Below are 27,672 nucleotides of genomic sequence, written 5' to 3' on the forward strand. Positions count from 1 at the left end.
CCCCCTTTGGGTCGGCGCCCTAGGCGGCCGCCTAGTTCGCCTATACGTTCGGGCCGGCCCTGGTGATGATATAGACAGTAGCAGCAATCATTTGATAATGACTGCGGAAATGGGACAAGGGCAAAACTGAAGGCAGTTCCAGCAACTTATAAAGAAGATGGAACAAGAATGGAGCCATGGAAGAAGAACAGGTGAACTTAACACAAATCAAACCGCAACAAGGGTCAAGTAACAGACGAGTTCAGAAATAGTCCAAATGTCTTTGGAAACTGCATGAGGCCAGATCTACAATTCAATGTGGGTGACAACGGTGAGTTTACTTATATGAAGTTACCAGCAACAGGTAATTTTCCTGTTTCTGTTTCCTGGTTCCTGTTATTGAGGAGCATCACAAACCTCGTGAGAACGTCAATTATGTAACAGCAGCAAAAAAAACAATTATGAATTTCAGATCCCTAACAATCACAATGATCTAAAGCTTCCATTTTGAAAAGTGGTCAAGATAATTTTCTGTATGGCATAAGTTGGCCTTTCTGTTCACTCATTTCTGATCAGCCATAACAGTAAATGACCTATCTAAAAGCAGAAAATGATCAGCAATAAAATGTATCATATTGATCCATAATATCTCCATACATATCATCATTCTTGGCGGCGAGACCTATAAAGACATCACATGAGGTTTCAAGAGCAATAGCAATATCGTGGCTGGGCTAGGAGTCAACTCCTTTTTCAAGGGTAACGAAGGTCTCAATGATGGATATCACTGGCATGCTAACCAAAAATGAATTTTCACTAGATTTGTCCTCTAACACTGGGTTTTAAAAGGAATTGTGAGTAGGTTTTTGCTATTTCATCTGAGAGCGGCACAATATTGGAGCAGAGAGCCTGATTCCAGGGAGGTATCACTTGCTCAACAGCTTGCTGTAGTTTTCAATACAATTAGTGTTTTATCAGCAGGAGATTAACACTGCAGGACTAGGTGTTGCTTGCCAGGAAGTCCAGCTGATCTGCATAACTCCGCCCCCACTACGGATTCGCAGCTTGCTGACAGTGTACAGCGGAAGCTACCAATCAGGGTTGTGGACGGTGTTATACACAGCTCAGCATTCTGAGCACAGCTACATCACATTATTTTATGTCAGAGAAATGTTATTGAATTACAGTACTCTCGGGGTACAGCTAAGTTAGTTTGTACCTTGTGCACACTGCCACGATTTCCCTGTATTCAAGTGGGCGAAAAGTATGCGATTTACATACGTTTGGTCACAGACCGACTAGATTCTCATTGTTTTCTCTCAATAAAACATTGAGAAAAGCGGATGAGAATCTAGTTGGCATGTGACTGCAATTATGCAAATCACCTACTTGTGGTTACACGAGCGTCCATTCGCACTGGGGATACAGGGGAATCATGATAGTGTGCACATGCATTACACACTTTCATGATTTGGAAAATTTGTTTAGAGACCGGTAGACCTCCTTTAATAAGAACAAGTACCCCCTAATACCAATTCAGCAGCTAATTATTATTAAGCCAATCTTGCACCCTTAAAAGGGTTGTTTAGTAAAGACAAGTTATCACCAATCCACACGACAGGTGTTGATTGTTAGGGGTCCAACCACTGGGACTCTCACTGATTTTCAGAATGGGGCACTTTTATCCTCATTAATAAGGTACGGTAGTGTGCATGCTTAATTCCCGCTCCATTCCTTCTCCATAGGGCTGCCAAGCTCTGCGTTTGGCTTTTTCTGGCAACTTTATAGTGAATGAATAGAGCAGCGCTGGATAAAAGTCGGAAAAATAAATTCTCCATACTACCGATCGGGGCAGGTACCAGCATTCGGACCCGCCACCAATTAGTAAGATATCTCCTATCCTGTGGATAAGGGATAACATGATTTCACAGGTCAACCGTTTATCCGATGTGAACTGAAAATCTACCAAATCATTGATTCATCGTCCTCCCAATGTTCATCATGCGCATTCTAATCTCTATGTGACAACAACACTATAGATTCTACACGTATATTTTACCTTGTCCTTTAATTCCAAAAGGTGGCAAAAAATCCCTGATTCTTCCCCATTTTCTAAAGGAATCGTCAAGAAACATTGGTGCTGGTCTTGAGAACCTACAAGACAAAGTGAAAAGAATTTGTTCAACTCTTCATCCATCCTTCAAAACCAATGATCTCAAATGAATCTCAGTGGAGTCAAATGGCATCAATGACCGTGAAACAATCAAACAACAACCCGACCCAACGGGTGGTAAATAATCAAACATCCCGTATTACATACAGTGGGGCAAAAAAGTATTTAGTCAGTCAGCAATAGTGCAAGTTCCACCACTTAAAAAGATGAGAGGCGTCTGTAATTTACATCATAGGTAGAACTCAACTATGGGAGACAAACTGAGAAAAAAAAATCCAGAAAATCACATTGTCTGTTTTTTTTTCCTTTTATTTGCATATTATGGTGGAAAATAAGTATTTGGTCAGAAACAAGCAATCAAGATTTCTGGCTCTCACAGACCTGTAACTTCTTCTTTAAGAGTCTCCTCTTTCCTCCACTCATTACCTGTAGTAATGGCACCTGTTTAAACTTGTTATCAGTATAAAAAGACACCTGTGCACACCCTCAAACAGTCTGACTCCAAACTCCACTATGGTGAAGACCACAGAGCTGTTAAAGGACACCAGAAACAAAATTGTAGCCCTGCACCAGGCTGGGAAGACTGAATCTGCAATAGCCAACCAGCTTGGAGTGAAGAAATCAACTGTGGGAGCAATAATTAGAAAATGGAAGACATACAAGACCACTGATAATCTCCCTTGATCTGGTGCTCCACGCAAAATCCCACCCCGTGGGGTCAGAATGATCACAAGAACAGTGAGCAAAAATCCCAGAACCACGCGGGGGGACCTAGTGAATGAACTGCAGAGAGCTGGGACCAATGTAACAAGGCCTACCATAAGTAACACACTACGCCACCATGGACTCAGATCCTGCAGTGCCAGACGTGTCCCACTGCTTAAGCCTGTACATGTCCGGGCCCGTCTGAAGTTTGCTAGAGAGCATTTGGATGATCCAGAGGAGTTTTGGGAGAATGTCCTATGGTCTGATGAAACCAAACTGGAACTGTTTGGTAGAAACACAACTTGTCGTGTTTGGAGGAAAAAGAATACTGAGTTGCATCCATCAAACACCATACCTACTGTAAAGCATGGTGGTGGAAACATCATGCTTTGGGGCTGTTTCTCTGCAAAGGGGCCAAGACGACTGATCCGGGTACATGAAAGAATGAATGGGGCCATGTATCGTGAGATTTTGAGTGCAAACCTCCTTCCATCAGCAAGGGCATTGATGATGAAACGTGGCTGGGTCTTTCAACATGACAATGATCCAAAGCACACCGCCAGGGCAACGAAGGAGTGGCTTCGTAAGAAGCATTTCAAGGTCCTGGAGTGGCCTAGCCAGTCTCCAGATCTCAACCCTATAGAAAACCTTTGGAGGGAGTTGAAAGTCCGTGTTGCCAAGCGAAAAGCCAAAAACATCACTGCTCTAGAGGAGATCTGCATGGAGGAATGGGCCAACATACCAACAACAGTGTGTGGCAACCTTGTGAAGACTTACAGAAAACGTTTGACCTCTGTCATTGCCAACAAAGGATATATCACAAAGTATTGAGATGAAATTTTGTTTCTGACCAAATACTTATTTTCCACCATAATATGCAAATAAAAGGAAAAAAAAACAGACAATGTGATTTTCTGGATTTTTTTTTCTCAGTTTGTCTCCCATAGTTGAGGTCTACCTATGATGTAAATTACAGACGCCTCTCATCTTTTTAAGTGGTGGAACTTGCACTATTGCTGACTGACTAAATACTTTTTTGCCCCACTGTATATGTATACACAAGTAGTCATCCTGCTCCGATATTTCTTACTGTTCTTATAGATTTTTGGGGGTTTGTTCCCATTCATCTGACGCACCAAATCTTACATGCGACCATCGCTGCTCTACTCCGATTTGAGGCTTTTTTGGGGATCATACTCCTCCACACCCCTTTAAACCCAATATTTCCCTAAAAAAAAGCAGCATGTGGTCACTATTGGTATGGCAACCATTTTAGGCGGATCCATTGCAATAATTACATAGGACAATTAATAAGGCCTTGTATCATTTTTTATTTGTTGATGTATAAAACGTAATGTCATCCAAATGGACACACAGAGCACAAGAGAGATGAAAAAGCGAAAATTTTCTGGACGGAACCCTGCAAAAAAGTTGCATCCAGTGTGTGCAATCTTCAGCTTGGACTTCAAACTGATAAAAAGTATCAGGACAGGAGAGAGATGATGATATATACATCGGTATCAGCTAAATACGACTCTGCCCGTGAGTATTGGGCAAGAGAGTTTTCAACATCTTGATGCAATTAGTTGCGGTTGCGCTTTCTTACAAAAATAGGGATTGCAAAAACTGTAAAGAATTCAAAAAATGGAAATGATAAAAGAAAATTGCAAAACTTACTGTAAGGTGTTATAAGTTATATTATCCTAAAATCGGGAAACCACTTTAACATTACTCGGCGGAGATGCCATTTCCATTGATTTATTCACTTGGCGCACAGATGACTTACAACTAGGAAGTCAGCCAGAGTTTGGACAGATGTCCTCAGTGTTATCACAGACTAGAGGTCACAAAAAAGCAAGCAAAAGGAAAAGCCTCAGCAAGGATGTGAATCCTTCCCAGGGGAGCATCTTCTCCTTTTTTTTTAGTAATCTTTGCTGTGTAGCAGATGGAGGGGAGCTTGTGGTAGGTAAAACTGGGAGTCCGTGCCGACAGTCAAAGCTAAGTTATTAATGAGGGGAGTACAAAACCCTGTGGCCGAGGCCGCCTGTATAATGGGCTTCCCGCGTGGCCATGAGATTACTACCCTGCATTCTACTTCTGGGACGGGAACATTACCTGACACCATTGCATTGGTTTTGTCCAGGGCGCGAGGATGGAGGCAGTTAATAATTCATCCCCTTATTATCGAGCGTGTAACATGAACATTCTCACATTAGCTTAAGAGCCTACGGCATTATGAGTCCAGAACATCCAACTAATTAAAGGGACAAAACATCTGCCTGCATGATTAATTAAAAAACATAGTGTGTCCTTAGGATAGGCCAAAAGAGTGTGATTAGTGGTGATCTGACCCAGGTACCTTCACTTATCATAAAAAAAAGACTGCACCAATCACAGAATGCAATAAGGATTAGTGCCTTGCTGTTGTCACTACTGCAATCAAGGGGCTGCAGCTCTATAAAGGGATAAAACAAAGAACACAATGTCCTTAATTTGGGATGCAAAATGTTGTTGAAGTCACCTCGACTGTGGGCGATACTCCAGGAGGAGATTCTTCTAGTCAGGGTTACGGATAAATGGCAGCACCATCGTCTCACGATCAATGATGAAAATGTGGACACTTATCGTTAGTGTGTGAAGTGTACCATGAAAGTCAATGAAAGGGGACAAGATTTACTCCATGAAACATCGATCATACTGAGAACGTGTATTATTTGTATCTGCCATTTTCCCAAAGAGCGTTCCGGTGATTAAATACAATTTTGGTAAAATTTTCAAAAATAGTGGGACATAAGTTAGATGATGTACAGACCATAAATCTTTAGCATTTATATCTCTACCATACACTAAAGACCCATGTAAACTGGCCGGTAATTTATCAGATTGTAACGCTAACGACCCATCGTTCACAATAATCATGTAATGTGAAAGGATTGTGCAACTGAAAAATGAGTCAAAAATTGCTCATTCATCGTGCGTGAAAATGTTTTAGACGAGTGAAAAAATTCTCGTTCAACTTTTGAAAATTGTGTAATGGAAACTGAGAATGTTCACTTGTTCAACAATTTCAACGACAGAAAAGAGAAGTGGAAATTCATGTCCTAAATGGGTAAAAAAACAAAACAAAAAAACATTGGCGTTCCTCTAAGTGTGTACTAGATAATATCTGTGAGAGAGGGTTTTTTTTACTGACTCGGACAAGATGTGCATCTATAGACACTTCGCTCGAACAGGTTGTGCATCTATAGACAACGCTCGGACAAGATGTGCATCTACAGTTGTGGCCAAAAGTATTGACACCCCTGCAATTCTGTCAGATAATACTCAGTTTCTTCCTGAAAATGATTGCAAACACAAATTCTTTGTTATTATTATCTTCATTTAATTTGTCTTAAATGAAAAAACACAAAAAGAATTGTCCTAAAGCCAAATTGGATATAATTCCACACCAAACATAAAAATGAGGGTGGACAAAAGTATTGGCACTGTTCAAAAAATCATGTAATGCTTCTCTAATTTGTGTAATTAACAGCACCTGTAACTTACCTGTGGCACCTAACAGGTGTTGGCAATAACTAAATCACACTTGCAGCCAGTTGACATGGATTAAAGTTGACGCAACCTCTGTCCTGTGTCCTTGTGTGTAACACATTGAGCATGGAGAAAAGAAAGAAGACCAAAGAACTGTCTGAGGACTTGAGAAACCAAATTGTGAGGAAGCATGAGCAATCTCAAGGCTACAAGTCCATCTCCAAAGACCTGAATGTTCCTGTGTCTACCGTGCGCAGTGTCATCAAGAAGTGTAAAGCCCATGGCACTGTGGCTAACCTCCCTAGATGTGGATGGTAAAGAAAAATTGACAAGAGATTTCAACGCAAGATTGTGTGGATGTTGGATAAAGAACCTCGACTAACATCCAAACAAGTTCAAGCTGCCCTGCAGTCCGAGGGTACAACAGTGTCAACCCGTACTATCCGTCGGCGTCTGAATGAAAAGGGACTGTATGGTAGGAGACCCAGGAAGACCCCACTTCTTACCTCGAGACATAAAAAAGCCAGGCTGGAGTTTGCCACAACTTACCTGAAAAAGCCTAAAACGTTTTGGAAGAATGTTCTCTGGTCAGATGAGACAAAAGTAGAGCTTTTTTGGGCAAAGGCATCAACATAGAGTTTACAGGAGAAAAAAAGAGGCATTCAAAGAAAAGAACACGATCCCTACAGTCAAACATGGCAGAGGTTCCCTGATGTTTTGGGGTTGCTTTGCTGCCTCTGTCACTGGACTGCTTGACCGTGTGCATGGCATTATGAAGTCTGAAGACTACCAACAAATTTTGCAGCATAATGTAGGGCCCAGTGTGAGAAAGCTGGGTCTCCCTCAGAGGTCATGGGTCTTCCAGCAGGACAATGACCCAAAACAAACTTCAAAAAGCACTAGAAAATGGTTTGAGAGAAAGCACTGGAGACTTCTAAGGTGGCCAGCAATGAGTCCAGACCTGAATCCCATAGAACACCTGTGGAGAGATCTAAAAATGGCAGTTTGGAGAAGGCCCCCTTCAAATATCAGGGACTTGGAGCAGTTTGCCAAAAAAAAATGGTCTAAAATTCCAGCAGAGCATTGTAAGAAACTTATTGATGGGTAACGGAAGCGGTTGGTCACAGTTATTTTGGCTAAAGGTTGTGCAACCAAGTATTAGGCTGAGGGTGCCAATACTTTTGTCTGGCCCATTTTTGGAGTTTTGTGTGAAATGATCAATGTTTTACTTTTTTCTTCATTCTCTTTTGTGTTTTTTCATTTAAGACAAATTAAATGAAGATAATAATACCAAAGAATTTGTGTTTGCAATCATTTTCAGGAAGAAACTGAGTATTATCTGACAGAATTGCAGGGGTGTCAATACTTTTGGCCACAACTGTATAGACACTAAGCTCGGACAAGATGTGCATCTATAGACACTACGCTCGGACAGGCTGTGCATCTATAGACAACGCGCTCGGACAGGTTGTGCATCTATAGACACAGCGATCTGACGGGTTGTGCATCTATAGACACAGCATTCGGACAGGTTGTGCATCTATAGACACAGCGTTCGGACGGGTTGTGCATCTATAGACACAGCGATCAGACGGGTTGGGTACCTATAGGCACAGCGATCAGACGGGTTGGGTACCTATAGGCACAGCGATCAGATGAGTTGTGCATCTATAGACACAGCGATCAGATGAGTTGTGCATCTATAGACAGCGATCAGATGGGTTGGGTACCTATAGGCACAGCGATCAGACGAGTTGTGCATCTATAGACACAGCGATCAGATGAGTTGTGCATCTATAGACACAGCGATCAGATGAGTTGTGCATCTATAGACACAGCGATCAGACGAGTTGTGCATCTATAGACACAGCGATCAGACGGGTTGTGTACCTATAGACACAGCGATCAGATGAGTTGTGCATCTATAGACAGCGATCAGATGGGTTGGGTACCTATAGGCACAGCGATCAGACGAGTTGTGCATCTATAGACACAGCGATCAGATGGGTTGTGCATCTATAGACACAGCGATCAGACGGGTTGTGCATCTATAGACACAGCGATCAGACGGGTTGTGTACCTATAGACACAGCGATCAGATGAGTTGTGCATCTATAGACAGCGATCAGACGGGTTGGGTACCTATAGGCACAGCAATCAGGCGAGTTGTGCATCTATAGACACAGCGATCAGATGGGTTGTGCATCTATAGACACAGCGATCAGACGGGTTGTGCATCTATAGACACAGCGATCAGACGGGTTGGGTACCTATAGGCACAGCAATCAGACGGGTTGGGTACCTATAGGCACAGCGATCAGACGAGTTGTGCATCTATAGACACAGCGATCAGATGAGTTGTGCATCTATAGACACAACGATTAGGTGGGTTGGGTACCTATAGGCACAGCGATCAGATGAGTTGTGCATCTATAGACACATCGATCAGACGAGTTGTGCATCTATAGACACAGCGATCAGACGGGTTGTGTACCTATAGACACAGCGATCAGATGAGTTGTGCATCTATAGACAGCGATCAGATGGGTTGGGTACCTATAGGCACAGCGATCAGACGAGTTGTGCATCTATAGACACAGCGATCAGATGGGTTGTGCATCTATAGACACAGCGATCAGACAAGTTGTCCATCTATAGACACAGCGATCAGACGGGTTGTGCATCTATAGACACAGCGATCAGACGAGTTGTGCATCTATAGACACAGCGATCAGACGGGTTGGGTACCTATAGGCACAGCGATCAGACGAGTTGTGCATCTATAGACACAGCGATCAGATGGGTTGTGCATCTATAGACACAGCGATCAGACGAGTTGTCCATCTATAGACACAGCGATCAGACGGGTTGTGCATCTATAGACACAGCGATCAGACGAGTTGTGCATCTATAGACACAGCGATCAGACGGGTTGGGTACCTATAGGCACAGCGATCAGAAGAGTTGTGCATCTATAGACAGCAATCAGATGGGTTGTGCATCTATAGACACAGCGATCAGATGGGTTGTGCATCTATAGACACATCGATCAGACAAGTTGTCCATCTATAGACACAGCGATCAGACGAGTTGTGCATCTATAGACACATCGATCAGACAAGTTGTCCATCTATAGACACAGCGATCAGACGAGTTGTGCATCTATAGACACAGCGATCAGATGGGTTGTGCATCTATAGACACATCGATCAGACAAGTTGTCCATCTATAGACACAGCGATCAGACGGGTTGTGCATCTATAGACACAGCGATCAGACGAGTTGTGCATCTATAGACACAGCGATCAGACGGGTTGTGTATCTATAGGCACAGCGATCAGACGAGTTGTGCATCTATAGACACAGCGATCAGATGGGTTGTGCATCTATAGACACAGCGATCAGACAAGTTGTCCATCTATAGACACAGCGATCAGACGGGTTGTGCATCTATAGACACAGCGATCAGACGAGCTGTGCATCTATAGACACAGCGATCAGACGGGTTGGGTACCTATAGGCACAGCGATCAGACGAGTTGTGCATCTATAGACACAGCGATCAGATGGGTTGTGCATCTATAGACACAGCGATCAGACGAATTGTCCATCTATAGACACAGCGATCAGACGGGTTGTGCATCTATAGACACAGCGATCAGACGAGTTGTGCATCTATAGACACAGCGATCAGACGGGTTGGGTACCTATAGGCACAGCGATCAGACGAGTTGTGCATCTATAGACAGCGATCAGACGGGTTGGGTACCTATAGGCACAGCGATCAGACGGGTTGGGTACCTATAGACACATCGATCAGATGGGTTGTGCATCTATAGACACAGCGATCAGACGGGTTGTGCATCTATAGACACAGCGATCAGACGGGTTGGGTACCTATAGGCACAGCAATCAGACGGGTTGGGTACCTATAGGCACAGCGATCAGACGAGTTGTGCATCTATAGACACAGCGATCAGATGAGTTGTGCATCTACAGACACAACGATTAGGTGGGTTGGGTACCTATAGGCACAGCGATCAGACAAGTTGTGTATCTATAGACACAGCGATCAGATGGGTTGTGCATCTATAGAGACAGCGATCAGACGGGTTGTGCATCTATAGACACAGCGATCAGACGAGTTGTGCATCTATAGGCACAGCGATCAGACGGGTTGTGCATCTATAGACACAGCGATCAGACGGGTTGTGCATCTATAGACACAGCGATCAGACGGGTTGTGCATCTATAGACACAGCGATCAGACGGGTTGTGCATCTATAGACACAGCGATCAGACGAGTTGTGCATCTATAGACACAGCGATCAGACGGGTTGGGTACCTATAGGCACAGCGATCAGACGGGTTGTGCATCTATAGGCACAGCGATCAGACGAGTTGTGCATCTATAGGCACAGCGATCAGACGAGTTGTGCATCTATAGACACAGCGATCAGAGGGGTTGTGCATCTATAGACACAGCGATCAGAGGGGTTGTGCATCTATAGACACAGCGATCAGAGGGGTTGTGCATCTATAGACACAGCGATCAGAGGGGTTGTGCATCTATAGACACAGCGATCAGAGGGGTTGTGCATCTATAGGCACAGCGATCAGACGAGTTGTGCATCTATAGACACAAGGATCAGAGGGGTTGTGCATCTATAGACACAGCGATCAGAGGGGTTGTGCATCTATAGGCACAGCGATCAGACGAGTTGTGCATCTATAGACACAGCGATCAGACGGGTTGTGTACCTATAGGCACAACTCCCCAACTACGCCAGTATCCTTAAACACTGGTCACGGCAGCTCCGCCTCAGGGGACCCGGTCAGGGTATAAGAATTCAAGGACACAAAAAACTGAGTAGACGTGGGCGCCAGATTGGAGGACAAGGAATCTTGGCCCGAGGAAGAAGGTGGTTCAACTTTGAAACACGTTTCCAAATAAAAGGTTTTATACAGTAATATTTTGTTTTCCCCAAATCCTTATCCCCCCAGTGTGGAGCCCATATCTACTCAGTTGTTTCTAGCTTTGAATCCAAATAGTCTGTGTGAACAAAGTGCACAATGTAAAATGTAACTGATCGCTACTCAACCATTTCATTAACGACACTTATCTGACATGTTCGCTAATCATGAATTACGATTGCAAAGTTCTGTGTTAAAATTGTTATCTGCTCGTCTATGTGAACCCTAACAGCACAGGTGGGAGCTGCAGTAGTTTTCTGCTAAGAAGCACTCCACTTTCCAGCACTAATCTATAATTCCCATTAAGCTCTACCAGCATCATCCACCACTGGAAGAGTTAAGCAAAAAAGAAAAACTATGCATCTTGTTTTTCACTGCTCTACAAGTCCAGATTTGTTTTAGTTTAAATTACTTATTCACAAAATACAAGTGAATTGTGGAACAAATGTGGACAGATGGACAAAACCCAGCAGCGCGTGAACGGGTGCCAGCAATTATGTCGAGATACACAGACGTATCTCATACTTGTATGATCAACACAAAGGATCAAAACTAGAACTGTGTAGGAGAATAATATGCAGTGAGACATGGCTGGAGTAATGCTTCTAGTGGTGCTGTGATCGCTCATGTGCAATGCGACATGGCTGGAGTAATGCTTCTAGTGGTGCTGTGATCGCTCATGTGCAATGAGACATGGCTAGAGTAATGCTTCTAGTGGTGCTGTGATCGCTCATGTGCAATGAGACATGGCTGGAGTAATGCTTCTAGTGGTGCTGTGATCGCTCATGTGCAATGAGACATGGCTAGAGTAATGCTTCTAGTGGTGCTGGTGATCGCTCATGTGCAATGAGACATGGCTAGAGTAATGCTTCTAGTGGTGCTGGTGATCACTTATGTGCAATGAGACATGGCTAGAGTAATGCTTCTAGTGGTGCTGGTGATCACTTATGTGCAATGAGACATGGCTGGAGTAATGCTTCTAGTGGTGCTGTGATCGCTCATGTGCAATGAGACATGGCTGGAGTAATGCTTCTAGTGGTGCTGGTGATCGCTCATGTGCAATGAGACATGGCTAGAGTAATGCTTCTAGTGGTGCTGGTGATCACTTATGTGCAATGAGACATGGATGGAGTAATGCTTCTAGTGGTGCTGGTGATCGCTCATGTGCAATGAGACATGGCTGGAGTAATGCTTCTAGTGGTGCTGGTGATCGCTCATGTGCAATGAGACATGGCTGGAGTAATGCTTCTAGTGGTGCTGGTGATCGCTCATGTGCAATGAGACATGGCTGGAGTAATGCTTCTAGTGGTGCTGGTGATCGCTCATGTGCAATGAGACATGGCTGGAGTAATGCTTCTAGTGGTGCTGGTGATCGCTCATGTGCAATGAGACATGGCTGGAGTAATGCTTCTAGTGGTGCTGGTGATCACTCACATAACTGCCATGTGGAAGAGCTGCTGGGTCCAACTAGACTCATTAGAGCCCGAAATGTGAGAAGTGAGCTATTTCCCTGTAGTGTTATGAGCACACTGCATATTTGGGATTTTTTGTGCATAAAAATTTGCTGCAGTGTTGGCAGCAAAAATTTTGCATACGTTTTTGATGCATTTTTACATGCATTTTTGCTGTTTTTTCCTAATGTATTTGAATGGATGAAAAACGTTGCAAAAATGCTGCTGGAAATTTGAAAAAGCGCAATGATGCTTAAAACCCGCCTGGAAAAAATAGGTAGCAAGTGCATTAGATTTCAGAAATCTCATTTATATTGTTGGTAAATTTAGCCTTGAATAAAACGTGCCATATGTGAACAAGCCCTAAGGTTATGTTCCCACGCTGAATATTTGGTAAGATTTTGACGTTGCATATTTTCGATTAGGTAAATTACTTGCAGTTTTTTTTTTTCATTTTTAATGATTTTGAGGCTGCAGTTTTTTTGGGGGGTTTTTGGCATGTCACGTTAAATAAAGCTGCTTTGTTTGTGATACGTCCTGGTATTTTGCTTTGACAAAACGTTAGTGCTACATTCATGTTATGGCTTTCCTTGTTGTTATTGGAATGTGTACATTGTAGATTCAGACTGATGGCAGCAAAACCACAAAAGTGCACATATGGAAACAAGGTAGTGCGAAACAAACAAGAAAATGCGTTAAACCTTAGATTCCTCCAAATGACCCCTTTTTCACTCTGATGACAGCGTTACATCCTGGGTGTTTTCTTGGGAAGCTTCATCAGGTCATCACCTGGAATGGCTACAATAGTCTTGAAGGAGTTCCCCGAGGTGCTAAGCACTTGATGGTGGTTTTGCCTTAACTATGCATCCCACTTATCCCAAACCACTTAGTTGTGTTGAGGTTGGATGACTGTGGGTGATTGTAATCTGATGCAGACTCCATCCCATCAAGCCACGTCTGCTTTAATTTGGAATAAATTGTCAATGGTGTCACCTGCAAGGCACCTTCTCACCTCTGCCTCCATGCTCACCTCTTCTGCATCTCACAAACACGTGGAAGTTGGTACCACAATTTTGGTACTCATCAGATCACAGTACAGATTTTCACAGATCTGATGTCCAGTCCTCGTGTTTTCTTGGTCAAACCAAGTCTCTCCTTCTTTTCAGTCTTCATTAGTGGCGTCTTTGCAGTGATTTGATAATTTGACCATAAAGACCTGCTTTTCACCGTCTCATCTGGACAGTAGATATTGAGATGTATTTGCTACTAGATGTCTGTACATCATCTATGAGAGTTGTTAATTTCTGAGGCTTGATGAACTCATCCTCTGCAGCAGAGATAGTTCTTTTTCTTCCTTTCTTTGGGTTGTTATGATGATCACTAGTTTCATCATAGTGATTGATGGTTTTCACTACACTTGAAGAGGTGGTCCACTTCAATGTATATTGTGCACATCGATTTAAACCTTTCAAAAAAGTCTTTTTGCAAATACCTTATGTTGACATATTTGCCTTTAAGCGGTGATATCACAGCTCGCTCAGTCCCGACCACATGACTCCCAGCTGCAGCCACTGCTAACATTTGATGATGTCATGTCGAATTCCAGCCACTGCCGAAATTCTTTTGCAACCTTGTCCACTTCTGTGCCTTGCCACAATTTTGTCTCTGAGCTCATTGGCCAGTTCCTTTGACCTCATGATTCTCATTTGGTCCGACATGCACTGTGAGCTGTGAGGTCTTATATACACAGGTGTGCGCCTTTACAAATCAAGTCCTATCAGTTTAATTAAACACAGCTGGACGCCAATGAAGGAGTAGAACCATCTCAAGGAGGATCACAAGGAAATGGACAGCATGTGTGTCTGAGCAAAGGGTCTGAATACTTATGACTATGTGATATTTAAGTTTTCCTTTTTTAATAAATTTGCAAAAATTTCTACATTTCTGTTTTTTTTCAGTCAAGATGGGGTGCAGAGTGTACATTAATGTGAAAAAAATGAACTTATTTAAATTTACCAAATGGCTGCAATGAAACAAGGAGTGAAAAATTTAAAGAGGTCTGAATACTTTCCGTGCCAACTGTAGGGGCAGTATTATAGTAGTTATATTCTTGTACATAGGGGGCAGTATTATAGTAGTTATATTCTTGTACATAGAGGCAGTATTATAGTAGTTATATTTTTGTACATAGGGGACAGTATTATAGTAGTTATATTCTTGTACATAGGAGCAGTATTATAGTAGTTATATTCTTGTACATAGGGGCAGTATTATAGTAGTTATATTCTTGTACATAGGGGCAGTATTATAGTAGTTATATTCTTGTACATAGGGGGCAGTATTATAGTAGTTATATTCTTGTACATAGAGGCAGTATTATAGTAGTTATATTCTTGTACATAGGGGACAGTATTATAGTAGTTATATTCTTGTACATAGGGGCAGTATTATAGTAGTTATATTCTTGTACATAGGGGGCAGTATTATAGTAGTTATATTCTTGTACATAGGGGCAGTATTATAGTAGTTATATTCTTGTACATAGGGGCAGTATTATAGTAGTTATATTCTTGTACATAGGAGCAGTATTATAGTAGTTATATTCTTGTACATAGGGGCAGTATTATAGTAGTTATATTCTTGTACATAGGGGGCAGTATTATAGTAGTTATATTCTTGTACATAGGGGCAGTATTATAGTAGTTATATTCTTGTACATAGGAGCAGTATTATAGTAGTTATATTCTTGTACATAGGAGCAGTATTATAGTAGTTATATTCCTGTACATAGGAGCAGTATTATAGTAGTTATATTCTTGTACATAGGAGGCAGTATTATAGTAGCTATATTCTTGTACATAGGAGCAGTATTATAGTAACATAGTAACATAGTTATTAAGGTTGAAGGGAGACTTTAAGTCCATCTAGTTCAACCCATATCCTATCCTAACTTGCCCTAACATGTTGATCCAGAGGAAGGCAAAAAAAAACCCATGTGGCAACAGTAAGCTTCACATTGGGGAAAAAAATTCCTTCCCGACTCCACATACGGCAATCAGACTAGCTCCCTGGATCAACGCAATATTAAGGAGACTAGTGTATATACCCTGTAATATTATACTTTTCAAGAAAGGCATCCAGTTCCTTCTTAAATTTTAGTAGTGAATCACTCATTACAACATCATATGGCAGAGAGTTCCATAGTCTCACTGCTCTTACAGTAAAGAATCCGCGTCTGTGAGTATGCTTAAACCTTCTTTCCTCCAGAAGTAGAGGATGCCCCCTTGTCCCGGTCACAGGTCTAAGAGTAAAAAGATCATTAGAAAGGTCTTTGTATTGTCCCCACATATATTTATACATTGTAATAAGATCACCCCTAAGCCTTCGATTCTCCAAACTAAATAACCCCAAGTGTAATAACCTGTCTTGGTATTGCAGACCCCCTAGTTCCCTAATAACCTTGGTCGCTCTTCTCTGCACCCGCTCCAGTTCAGCTATGTCTTTCTTATACACCGGAGACCAGAACTGTACACAGTATTCTAAGTGTGGTCGCACTAGTGACTTATATAGAGGTAAAATTATGTTCTCCTCATGAGCATCTATGCCTCTTTTAATGCACCCCATTATTTTATTTGCCTTTGCAGCAGCTGCTTGACTCTGGCCACTAAATGTGAGTTTGTCGTCCACCCATACACCCAGGTCTTTTTCAGTGACTGTTTTGCCCAGTGTTTTACAATTAAGCACATAATTATACAACTTGTTTGTTCTACACCAGTGCATGACCTTACATTTATCCCCATTAAAGCTCATTTGCCATTTATCAGCCCAAGCTTCTAGTTTACATAAATCCTCCTGTAATATAAAATTGTCCTCCTCTGTATTAATTACCCTGCAGAGTTTAGTGTCATCTGCAAATATTGAAATTCTACTCTCTATGCCCCCTACAAGGTCATTAATAAATATGTTAAAAAGAAGCGGGCCCAAAACTGTAGTTATATTCTTGTACATAGGGGCAGTATTATAGTAGTTATATTCTTATACATAGGGGCAGTATTATAGTAGTTATATTCCTTGTACATAGGGAGCAGTATTATAGTAGTTATGTTCTTGTACATAGGAGCAGTATTATAGTAGCTATATTCTTGTACATAGGAGCAGTATTATAGTAGTTATATTCTTGTACATAGGGGCAGTATTATAGTAGTTATATTCTTATACATAGGGGCAGTATTATAGTAGTTATATTCCTTGTACATAGGGAGCAGTATTATAGTAGTTATATTCTTGTACAGAGGGGCAGTATTATAGTAGTTATGTTCTTGTACATAGGAGCAGTATTATAGTAGTTATATTCTTATACATAGGGGCAGTATTATAGTAGATATATTCTTGTACATAGGGGGCAGTATTATAGTAGTTATTTTCTTGTACAGAGGGGCAGTATTATAGTAGTTATATTCTTATACATAGGGGCAGTATTATAGTAGATATATTCTTGTACATAGGGGGCAGTATTATAGTAGTTATATTCTTGTACAGAGGGGCAGTATTATAGTAGTTATATTCCTGTACATAGGAGCAGTATTATAGTAGTTATATTCTTGTACATAGGGGGCAGTATTATAGTAGTTATATTCTTGTACATAGGAGCAGTATTATAGCAGTTATGTTCTTGTACATAGGAGCAGTATTATAGTAGCTATATTCTTGTACATAGGAGCAGTATTATAGTAGTTATATTCCTGTACATAGGAGCAGTATTATAGTAGTTATATTCTTGTACATAGGAGGCAGTATTATAGTAGTTATATTCTTGTACATAGGGGCAGTATTATAGTAGTTATATTCTTATACATAGGGGCAGTATTATAGTAGTTATATTCTTGTACATAGGGGCAGTATTATAGTAGTTATATTCTTGTACATAGGGGGCAGTATTATAGTAGTTATATTCCTGTACATAGGAGCAGTATTATAGTAGTTATATTCTTGTACATAGGAGCAGTATTATTGTAGATATATTCTTGTACATGGGGGCAGTATTATAGTAGTTATGTTCTTGTACATAGGAGCAGTATTATAGTAGCTATATTCTTGTACATAGGAGCAGTATTATAGTAGTTATATTCTTGTACATAGGGGCAGTATTATAGTAGTTATATTCTTATACATAGGGGCAGTATTATAGTAGTTATATTCCTTGTACATAGGGAGCAGTATTATAGTAGTTATGTTCTTGTACATAGGAGCAGTATTATAGTAGCTATATTCTTGTACATAGGAGCAGTATTATAGTAGTTATATTCTTGTACATAGGGGCAGTATTATAGTAGTTATATTTTTATACATAGGGGCAGTATTATAGTAGTTATATTCCTTGTACATAGGGAGCAGTATTATAGTAGTTATATTCTTGTACAGAGGGGCAGTATTATAGTAGTTATGTTCTTGTACATAGGAGCAGTATTATAGTAGTTATATTCTTATACATAGGGGCAGTATTATAGTAGATATATTCTTGTACATAGGGGGCAGTATTATAGTAGTTATATTCTTGTACAGAGGGGCAGTATTATAGTAGTTATATTCTTATACATAGGGGCAGTATTATAGTAGATATATTCTTGTACATAGGGGGCAGTATTATAGTAGTTATATTCTTGTACAGAGGGGCAGTATTATAGTAGTTATATTCCTGTACATAGGAGCAGTATTATAGTAGTTATATTCTTGTACATAGGGGCAGTATTATAGTAGTTATATTCTTATACATAGGGGCAGTATTATAGTAGATATATTCTTGTACATAGGGGGCAGTATTATAGTAGTTATATTCTTGTACATAGGGGCAGTATTATAGTAGTTATATTCTTGTACATAGGAGCAGTATTATAGTAGTTATATTCCTTGTACATAGGGAGCAGTATTATAGTAGTTATGTTCTTGTACATAGGAGCAGTATTATAGTAGTTACAGTATATTCTTGTACATAGGGGGCAGTATTATAGTAGTTATATTCTTGTACAGAGGGGCAGTATTATAGTAGTTATATTCCTGTACATAGGAGCAGTATTATAGTAGTTATATTCTTGTACATAGGAGCAGTATTATAGTAGTTATATTCTTGTACATAGGAGCAGTATTATAGTAGTTATGTTCTTGTACATAGGAGCAGTATTATAGTAGTTACGGTATATTCTTGTACATAGGTTTATTGAAATTAAATTAATTGAAAAATAATGCAGAATACAGAAATGTCTCTCTGTCATTTAATTTGCTATTATTCATCTTGGCGCTGACAGGTTTATAATCCTTTTACAGCACGTACTCACTGTAAGACACAGGGTGAGTTACTGCTCCATTTATTGTTTCACACGTAGATGGAGATATTTTGTCAGGCTTGTAAGGTTGGTTGGGTTTCACTACACAGTGATTATCTTCCCATTAAACATGACATCACCACGTCATGGGTTCTTGATGGTATAAAAAGAAACCGGCTGAAGTACCCGCCATCCACAGATCCTGAACTGCTCTTGTCTTCATAGACAGGGGGTGGGGAATGTTGAATGTGTAAGATGAGGTCTTCTTCTCGGCTTAGGTGATGATTGTAGTTTTTTAACGCTGGAATTTTCACAGTACACAAAGAATGAAGAGAGTGACTGGGACAAGACAAAGATACATTAATTTCTTGGCAGACAAGATATCTTGGATCCTGAATAAAGAGGCCAAAGCTGAAGAGATTTACCAGTTACGGGCAAAAGTGTATGCAATGCTCCATGCCTGTCCCTCTCCGCCTACATACATGACACAGTGCACTGACACCGCCCCTTTACAAAGAGCCTTAAAGGGAATCTGTCACCCCATTTTTGGACTATCAGCTGCCGGCACCACCATCAGGGGCTTATCTACAGCATTCTGTAATGCTGTAGATAAGCCCCCGATGTAACCTGAAAGGTAAGAAAAATGAGTTATATTATACTCACCCAGGGGCGGTCCGGGTCCGGTTTTGGTCCGATGGGTGTCGTGGTCCGGTCCGGCGTCTTCTATCTTGTAGCAACGACGTCCTCTTCTTTGCATCCCCTCGCGGCTCGGCGCAGGCGTACTTTACCTATCCTGTTGAGGGCAGAGTAAAGTACTGCAGTGCGCAGGCGGTGGACCTCTCTGACCTTTCCCGGCGCCTGTGCACTGCAGTACTCTGCTCTGCCCTCAACAGGGTACAGCAGAATGCGCCTGCGCCGGAGCCGCGACGAGAAGCAAAGAAGAGGACATCGCCGTTAGAAGATGGGAGGCGCCGGACCGGACCGCTACACCCATCGGGCCAAAACCGGACCTGGACCGCCCCTGGGTGAGTATAATATAACTCATTTTTCTTACCTTTCAGGTTACATTGGGGTCTAATCTACAGCATTACAGAATGCTGTAGATAAGCCCTTTATGGCGGTGTCGGCAGCTGATAGTTCAAAAATGGGGTGACAGATTCCCTTTAAGCTGCATCTACACTACAAGATAATTGTGAACTCTTGTAGTTTAAACATGCTTCTTATTACTCGATGAACTAGCAAAATGCCTTTTACATGGACTGACGGACAGCGCGATACAATCACCGATCGGTAAACTTTCACCGATCGGCGGTCGTTTAAATGTTATACTAGTTCACTAAGTGATTGTTCTCGGCAGTGCGAGTTTTGTTTACACAGGATGATGCTCCGCTGAGAACGATGATTTTTAGCACTGCGCGAAAGAAAGATAATTTCACCCGACGAACGCGCGGTTTGCTCGTTTATGGAGAAGTCCTTCGCCTGTCTACACTGTAAAAATTATCATGAAACGAGCGTGTTTAACAATGCTCAGTCACGATGATCTTGCAGTGTAAAAGCCGCTTTAGACTTCACCGAGCGTTAACAAACCGTGTAAACAAGTTATCTCTGCCCACGTTACCACAACTAAAGGGGAGATAGACATCCATCAAGAGGAATTCCTCCACGATCTTGCTTTGATTGTGACATTGTTGAACAAATGAGCAGTTTAGTATTCCTTTACATGAATCCGGTCATGGATTACCCATTATATTTATCAAAGAATAAGAAGCCAAAATGTTACAAGTTTGGTGACTTAACTGCATAGTTTCTAAACCACAAATATCCCAAAGTTTTACGTCACGGGATTTTACAATAGATGTTATGTGGTTCAGATTTCAGCTCTCAGACTTCTTAAATGGTCCAATACTAACAATGCTGCAGAGGTTGGAGTCAGGGCTGGGCACAAATTGTAACACACCGTCAGCACGAAATAATAGGATTTATTATTGACTGTGCCATGTCAGCCTGTAAGGGTGAGTGCACACGGTGCAGATTGTGCTGCGGATTTTTCCACGCGGATTTGCAGGTAAAATGACCTGCGTTTTACCTGCGGTTTTCCCCTGCGTTTTGACACCTGTACAATGGAGCAGGTGCCAAACCGCTGTGGAATCTGCAGAAAGAATTGACATGCTGCGGATTTAAAACTGCTGCGAATCCGTGCGGAAAAATCTGCAGCATCTGCACTGCGTTTTTAAAAATCCATTGCTTATCATTGTACTGTACATTGCTTGTGGAACTGCAGTGGATCCGCAGAGGCAAATGAGCTGCGAATCCGCACCGTGTGCACATACCCTAAGAGCTTTCATCATCACCAGACCTCAAAATGACCCAAAATAAATCTTAAGGGCTTCATCCAGAACTATTTTTTTTATTATGGGTTAAAAACTAACAGACCGATAGTTGCTTCCTACCTGCCTGTTGTTGTGCCTGGTTGCCTATCTCTTCTGGCACAGAGTGGTCACAGACCGCTCCTGCCGGCGATTCAGCGGCTTCTCCTGACGTCACGTCAACTGAGCAGTGGCTTCTGGTCCGCTCTGCTCCGTTGATGGGGTGTGACTGCACATGTCATGCTGATTGAAAGCCAGCTACACGCTGCCTAACTGCAGGAAGTCGGCTGTCAATCAACATGACATCGGCAGTCACGCCCTGTTGACAGAGCAAACCGGAAGAAGAAGAGCTGCTTCGTTGACGTGGAGAAGCTGAATTGCTGGCAGGAGCGGTCATGCTAGAATAGGCAGGTAGTTGTTGTTTTTTATCATAGGCCAAAAAAATGATTTAGTCCTGGATGACCCCTCTAAATGTAAAACTATTTACATGGTACTAAAGAAAGAATGCATTCGGTCAGGATTTAGTATAGCTCTGCTTGAACTTTGACATTTTCTCACATCCTTGGGAATATACGGTACTCTGCACAGTCACTAGAAAGTTATTTTCTATAGTTTTTCAAGTGACAGTAAAAACTATAAACCTGTCAAAATGAGCTGCCAATCAGCATCGTAAATGTACAATTATGTGTAAGAATAGAAAACAGAAACATCTAGACCTGGATTAGATAATTGTGACGCTGAATTGGGTAATTACAGAAAAAGTCACATTTCACTCCCAACATCTGTAGAACTGTCTATATAAATGGATCCATCACGTAGATTGAAATACTAAATCCCGACATTAATAATTCCCGTAAAAATTTGTTGCTACTGACACTTTGAGCCAAACATCATCACACATTAAGCAGCAGCAGAGCGGTTATTCCTGCTAAGCACTCGCAATCCCCTCCGGCTCCAGGATAATCGCCCCTTACTGTAAAGATTTACTTCTTATGAGAAAAGCTAATATAAATGTGATGAAACAATGTGTCGTCCCTTGTAGGTAGCGTCACTTATAACTAAACCCTTCTGAGAGATGGTGTACAGTAAAACATGGAGACAGCATGTCAGGTCCTTCGATCGCAGTCACAACTTTAAAATAAAAGTTTCATTGTATACAAGATCTATAGATGAGCACTTAAAGGGGCTCGTCAAATGTTCTAGGGTAATTTCGATCTCAATTCACCTTTTTTTTTTTTTCCAAGATCTTGTTACAAGGTATGCACCTTGGGCCGAATTCAGACATCAGTGTGTCCCGTGATGCACGGACTGGCCATGGGTCTCCTGACCTGATTTTTACAGTCTCACAGTCTCATATGAGGCTGTCACATCCAGGTCAGGAGACCTGCGGCCAGTCCGTGCATCTCTGTCCATACTCGGATGACGATATATGGATGCTCTGGCGGACACAGACAGATGGGGGCCCCTGTGCAAGAACAGTACATATATGGGTCCTTAGTCCAATATCTCATCCTGCTTTAGAGGTGGAAAAGGACCTCCTTATCTTTTGGGTCCCAGGTTGCCCCTGTATGGATGTCTGAATTCAACCTTAATCGGGACAAGGTTTCGGTCCTTGGATGAAAACAAGAATATTTCTGATCACAAACAAGGACCTTGAGGGAAGGTATGTTAAGTCTTTACGCCTCTGGCACTGGTTTTAAAATACTTCTCTTGCACCAGAGCTTACAAGGATTGTCAACCACTTGGGACCAAACATTCTTAAATGCTGTCTTCCCCCATTTAAAGTTAAAAAAAAAGGTACTAGACTCCCCTATATGGGTGGAACAGAGCAGAGTCTCCTGGTGCTCCTGTGAATGCTGTAATGATTTACCGCGTTCACACCTATCCCGGACCGGCGATTTTCATCTGAAGATATGTAAGTGCTGCAGCGCAAAGGCTACAGCATACCAATGACATGTGATAATCCGGCATAGATATCACTGGGACGGTGACGGTGGGGAAGGAGGGTAAAGCCTGGAGGGCAGTCCTTGCGTTGCAGCTGTGTTCAGACAGAGTTTCACACACATCTGTATCAACCCTTACACATTTTGATAAAATTGTGTGTGCCCATCTGCCAAAGACAAGGCAACTTCTTCAGACCATTCCTAACACTAACAGACTTCGGTTGGTCTACAAAACTAACTTAGGACCGGTAGAATCCAGCTACATTCTGCACCAATTAATAACACCCAGGAGATGGGGAGGAGTGCACAACAAAGATGACGGTAGTCACCACCCTGAAATGCATTTTATTAGATCTTTCATTAATTAGCCACAAGACTGATGATGGATATGATTAATAGCAACTCACTGTTATATTTCCATAAAAAAGACAATACAATTATGCAATTACCTTTCATGTAAAACCAAGAGCTGTAACACAGTATACCCATCTGTCACTGGATCCAGCCTACAGTCCCAACATGGGACTACATGGGCGACTCTTGCACAATTTCACATGCTGAAATTGGTCATTCCATTGTCTTTTTTTACGTTAAATATGAAAAAAAATAAGATTATAACTAAATAATAATACAGAAAAAGTAAGCCTTGAGAGTCAAGGACTGTTTTATGTAGGGTGACCCTGAGAATATTCATTTAATCACTTCTGTGGAAAACCATATTGCTCTCGTTGCATGTGGCTTCAATGGCCTGTGGGCCTCACTAATAAAGTCAATGGCGAATAACCACAATACAAGATACAAAAATAGTGTGGGTTTGGAGATATAATATTAATTTAGAATTTAAAGAGTCTCATTGATTACCATGTAACTTCTGTCCTTTCCTGCACAACCCCTGATCCTACGTCTTAGGAAGATTCTCTGCTCACCAGGGGTCATAACTACAGTAGGTGCAGGGGTTGCAATCACACCTGGAAACTAGGGTGGTCCCAGAGGTCCCTTAGCCCCATATGAAAAGCCAATTCTTATTAAAGACCCGTGTTAGTTGGGGGGCCCCATAAGAGATTGTGCACTGGAGCCCACAAGCTTCAAGTTACGAAACTGATTCCATTTCACTACCAAAGCTGGTGATGTTGGGGTAGACCGATGACAAAATATCAACTGATTATAATGTTGAGGTTTGATTCCATAAATTCAAAGAAAATTCACTTCTGGGAATACGCTACTATAAGTATTGGTTAGTACGGACGGCTTCTTGTCATAAAGGACACAATATCTCTGCATGATTGGTAGAGCTCAGACCAGAGGAGGACACTTCTACGTCCAAAGCAGGTGCAATTGTGCATTATGATGAGCTATGGGACGGTAAAGGACCCATGTACTGTTCTAGCACAAGGGCCTCTCCTATCTGTGTCCCGCCGCTCTCCCAGACAGCAAGTTCCAGCTCAGAGATACCAAACTCTGACAGGTGAATGGACCGCACAAAGAAAAAAAGTTGAAGTTGTTGGGACATATTCCTTGGGGACGAGATGACGTTTTCAGGACACTATTCTTTTTTTATACGACTTTTTGATCGCTTTTTGTTCCATTTTTTTATGCCACTATAATGAAGACTTTACAATTTTTCGTTTTTTTTTTTATTATTTTGCAGGTTATGGTAAAGTTTTATAGCTTGGGTCAGCGATACCAAATGTGTGTACATTTTTATGTTTACTTTTGCTTTTACATAAAACACCGTTTTTATTGGCAATATATTTTTCATTTTTTTTTATCTTATTTTTAGAATTTTTTTCGCCCCTATATGGGACTTTAGCTTTTACTTGCCTGATTCCTGTTGTAATATCCTGCAATACTTCTGCACTGCAGAACATTACGCCTGTGAGTTTTACACTGACTCTTGTTAGCTCTGCTTATTGCAGGACCTTGCAGGGCACAGTACCTGGCTGATGCGCAGGGTAAATGTCCGTGATCGCTGCTATTACTGATTATGGCCATTGCAACAGGTTGTTAGCTATGACGGTGCCAGCTCTGTTTGTGAACCGGTTTCATCATTGCGCTGTACATACATGTACAGCAAATTTTCAAAAAGTCATCTCCCATTGCGCTGTACATGTACGGCAGATGTCAGGAAGTGGTTGCAAAAATTAGAAAAAAAAAATCCTACTCTCCATATTCACCAACCACCAGTGATTCAGCTGCACACGAAAGGAACGCCGCCGCTGACACACTTTACTCCAGCGTGATATCATTAAGAGGCACCGGCATACTCTTTTAACGTCACGCTTCCTCCCACGTCTCGCTCCTCCCACGTCTCACTCCTCCTACGTCTCGCTCCTTCTACCTCCCACTCCTCTTACGTCTTGCTCCTCCTACTTCTCGCTCTTCCTACATCCCGCTCCTCTTACGTTCCCGCTCCTCCTACGTCCCGCTCCTCTTATGTTCTGCTCCTCCTACGTTCCCGCTCCTCCTACGTCCCGTTCCTCTTACGTTCTGCTCCTCCTACGTCCTGCTTTCCACAGTCCTGAGGATGTCTCGATAGCACCGATGGGCCACAGATGACAGCCTCAGGGGCTGCATGCGGACATCTGTTCTAGAATGACAACATGGTCTGATGGGATCATTTACTAATCAATGTGTGGTGGGATAATAACACACCGCTTCTGTCAGTGTCGTCCTCCATTTACAGTGGGGATTGCTGCCCATTTAGTCACTTACGAGATAATAAACCGTTTGCAATAAACCTCGGCCTCAGTCCATACATTCAGAAATATTAGATTCTTCATGATTTCTGTAGGATTCCTTAGCGTTTTTTCTGCTCCTTATCAGGGAAATCCCAGCCATTATGGAACGTTGGTTTTGGCCTGGAGGAACACATCTTTAGATGATCTGAGGATTAGGTGAGTCACAATGATGAATATTTAATTTCACGTAGACACATGAGTGTACGACAGATGCGAGGAACAGTGGTGGGGTGGGTCCAGTATCCTGTTGTAACTGCACTGCTTCAATTACACCTCCTGAAATATTCATTCTTCCAGGTAAAGTCTGATGGGGTCATCTGTGACACAAGAGAACAGATCCAGCTTCTAGATGCAGGCATGGGAAACACCAATATTGTGTCCAACAGTGGCCACGGCTATGGAGGACAGGGGGATTTTCCCATAAATAACAATATAGAGTCACCTCTTCACACACCCTAATAACATACACAGAACCGGGAATTTACAGTGTGAGCCCCAGTGAGGAGAGTGATGATGACGATGCCTGTAATGCGCTGCAGAATTTTATAGCACTATATATGTGGGTAAATAAATAAATAAGGGCTGCAGAGATAGGTCATCCCAGAACGTGGTACTTGAGGGGGTCTAAAACTGTCTATCACTAATAAGACAAAAGCCCCGACTCATCACAGTTTTTACACTCAAAAAGTGATGTCAAAGTTTTGAAAAGTCACAAAATGTTGGCGTTTAGGCGGAGTTTAGGTGTTTTAATACGTTTCTCCCAGCACCAATAAAAAGCATGGAACTGGGGGATGGACGAGCTGTGGGGGGCGTGATCTCATTCATAACGAACTGTGCCATTCCCTATGCCAGAAATCTCACTGCAGTCTCTAGATGGCGTAAGATTTCTGGTGAGGCACATGCCACTCATCAGACGTTCCAGATTCATGAAGAGGCAAGCACATCTTCATGAATTAGCAGTGTTTGACTCCACCATGACCCTCAATTTTCTTGTCGGTTTTGAGGAATCTAGGTCAATTACTGTACTTTAAAAAAAAGAACATAGTAACAAAAAAAGAATATTGAGACGGTGATAGTTCACACTTTGCAATGGTTCAGACTTCAAGACCTCTTCACGACAGTAACCGATCGTTTGTTTGCTTTGCCAGTAATTAATAGGAGCTTTCATGCTCACATTGCCAATCTGATAAGGAAGCACCTTCTTCTCAGCTCCATGGCAAACACGTTAGCTGAAACCATAGTTTGTTTTGTTTTTTTAACAACCTTCAATTTGACCTCGAGCCATGGCGACTTGATGAATGATCTGTAGGAAGACTGATCTTGTGCAAGCCTAGATAGGTCCACCAGAGTCTTCCCAACCATTATCTTGATAGTTTCAAGCCATCGGGTTGCCGGTCTTCCTCTTTGCCTTGTTCCTTATATTCTTCCAACTGTGAAGTCCTTCTTCATTGATTGCTCACTTCAAATGATGTGTCCAAAGTAGGCAAGTCATA

At 41.9% G+C, this 27,672-nt stretch overlaps 1 protein-coding gene across 6 annotated transcripts in view; it reads right to left on the reverse strand.

Annotated features, from left to right (window-relative positions):
* ST3GAL3 (ST3 beta-galactoside alpha-2,3-sialyltransferase 3) overlaps window positions 1-27,672 on the reverse strand; it is a 251,348-nt gene that overhangs the window by 35,749 nt on the left and 187,927 nt on the right. For all 6 annotated transcript variants that reach the window (XM_073544500.1, XM_073544499.1, XM_073544501.1 and 3 more), the window contains one exon: window positions 2,039-2,133. In XM_073544500.1, the coding sequence (XP_073400601.1) occupies window positions 2,039-2,133 (95 nt within the window). The remainder of the gene's footprint in view (window positions 1-2,038; window positions 2,134-27,672) is intronic.

This window comes from Dendrobates tinctorius, unplaced genomic scaffold (assembly GCF_039654945.1).
Source record: "Dendrobates tinctorius isolate UK_male_01 unplaced genomic scaffold, ASM3965494v1 ptg000138l, whole genome shotgun sequence".
Taxonomy (NCBI): Eukaryota; Metazoa; Chordata; class Amphibia; order Anura; family Dendrobatidae; genus Dendrobates; species Dendrobates tinctorius.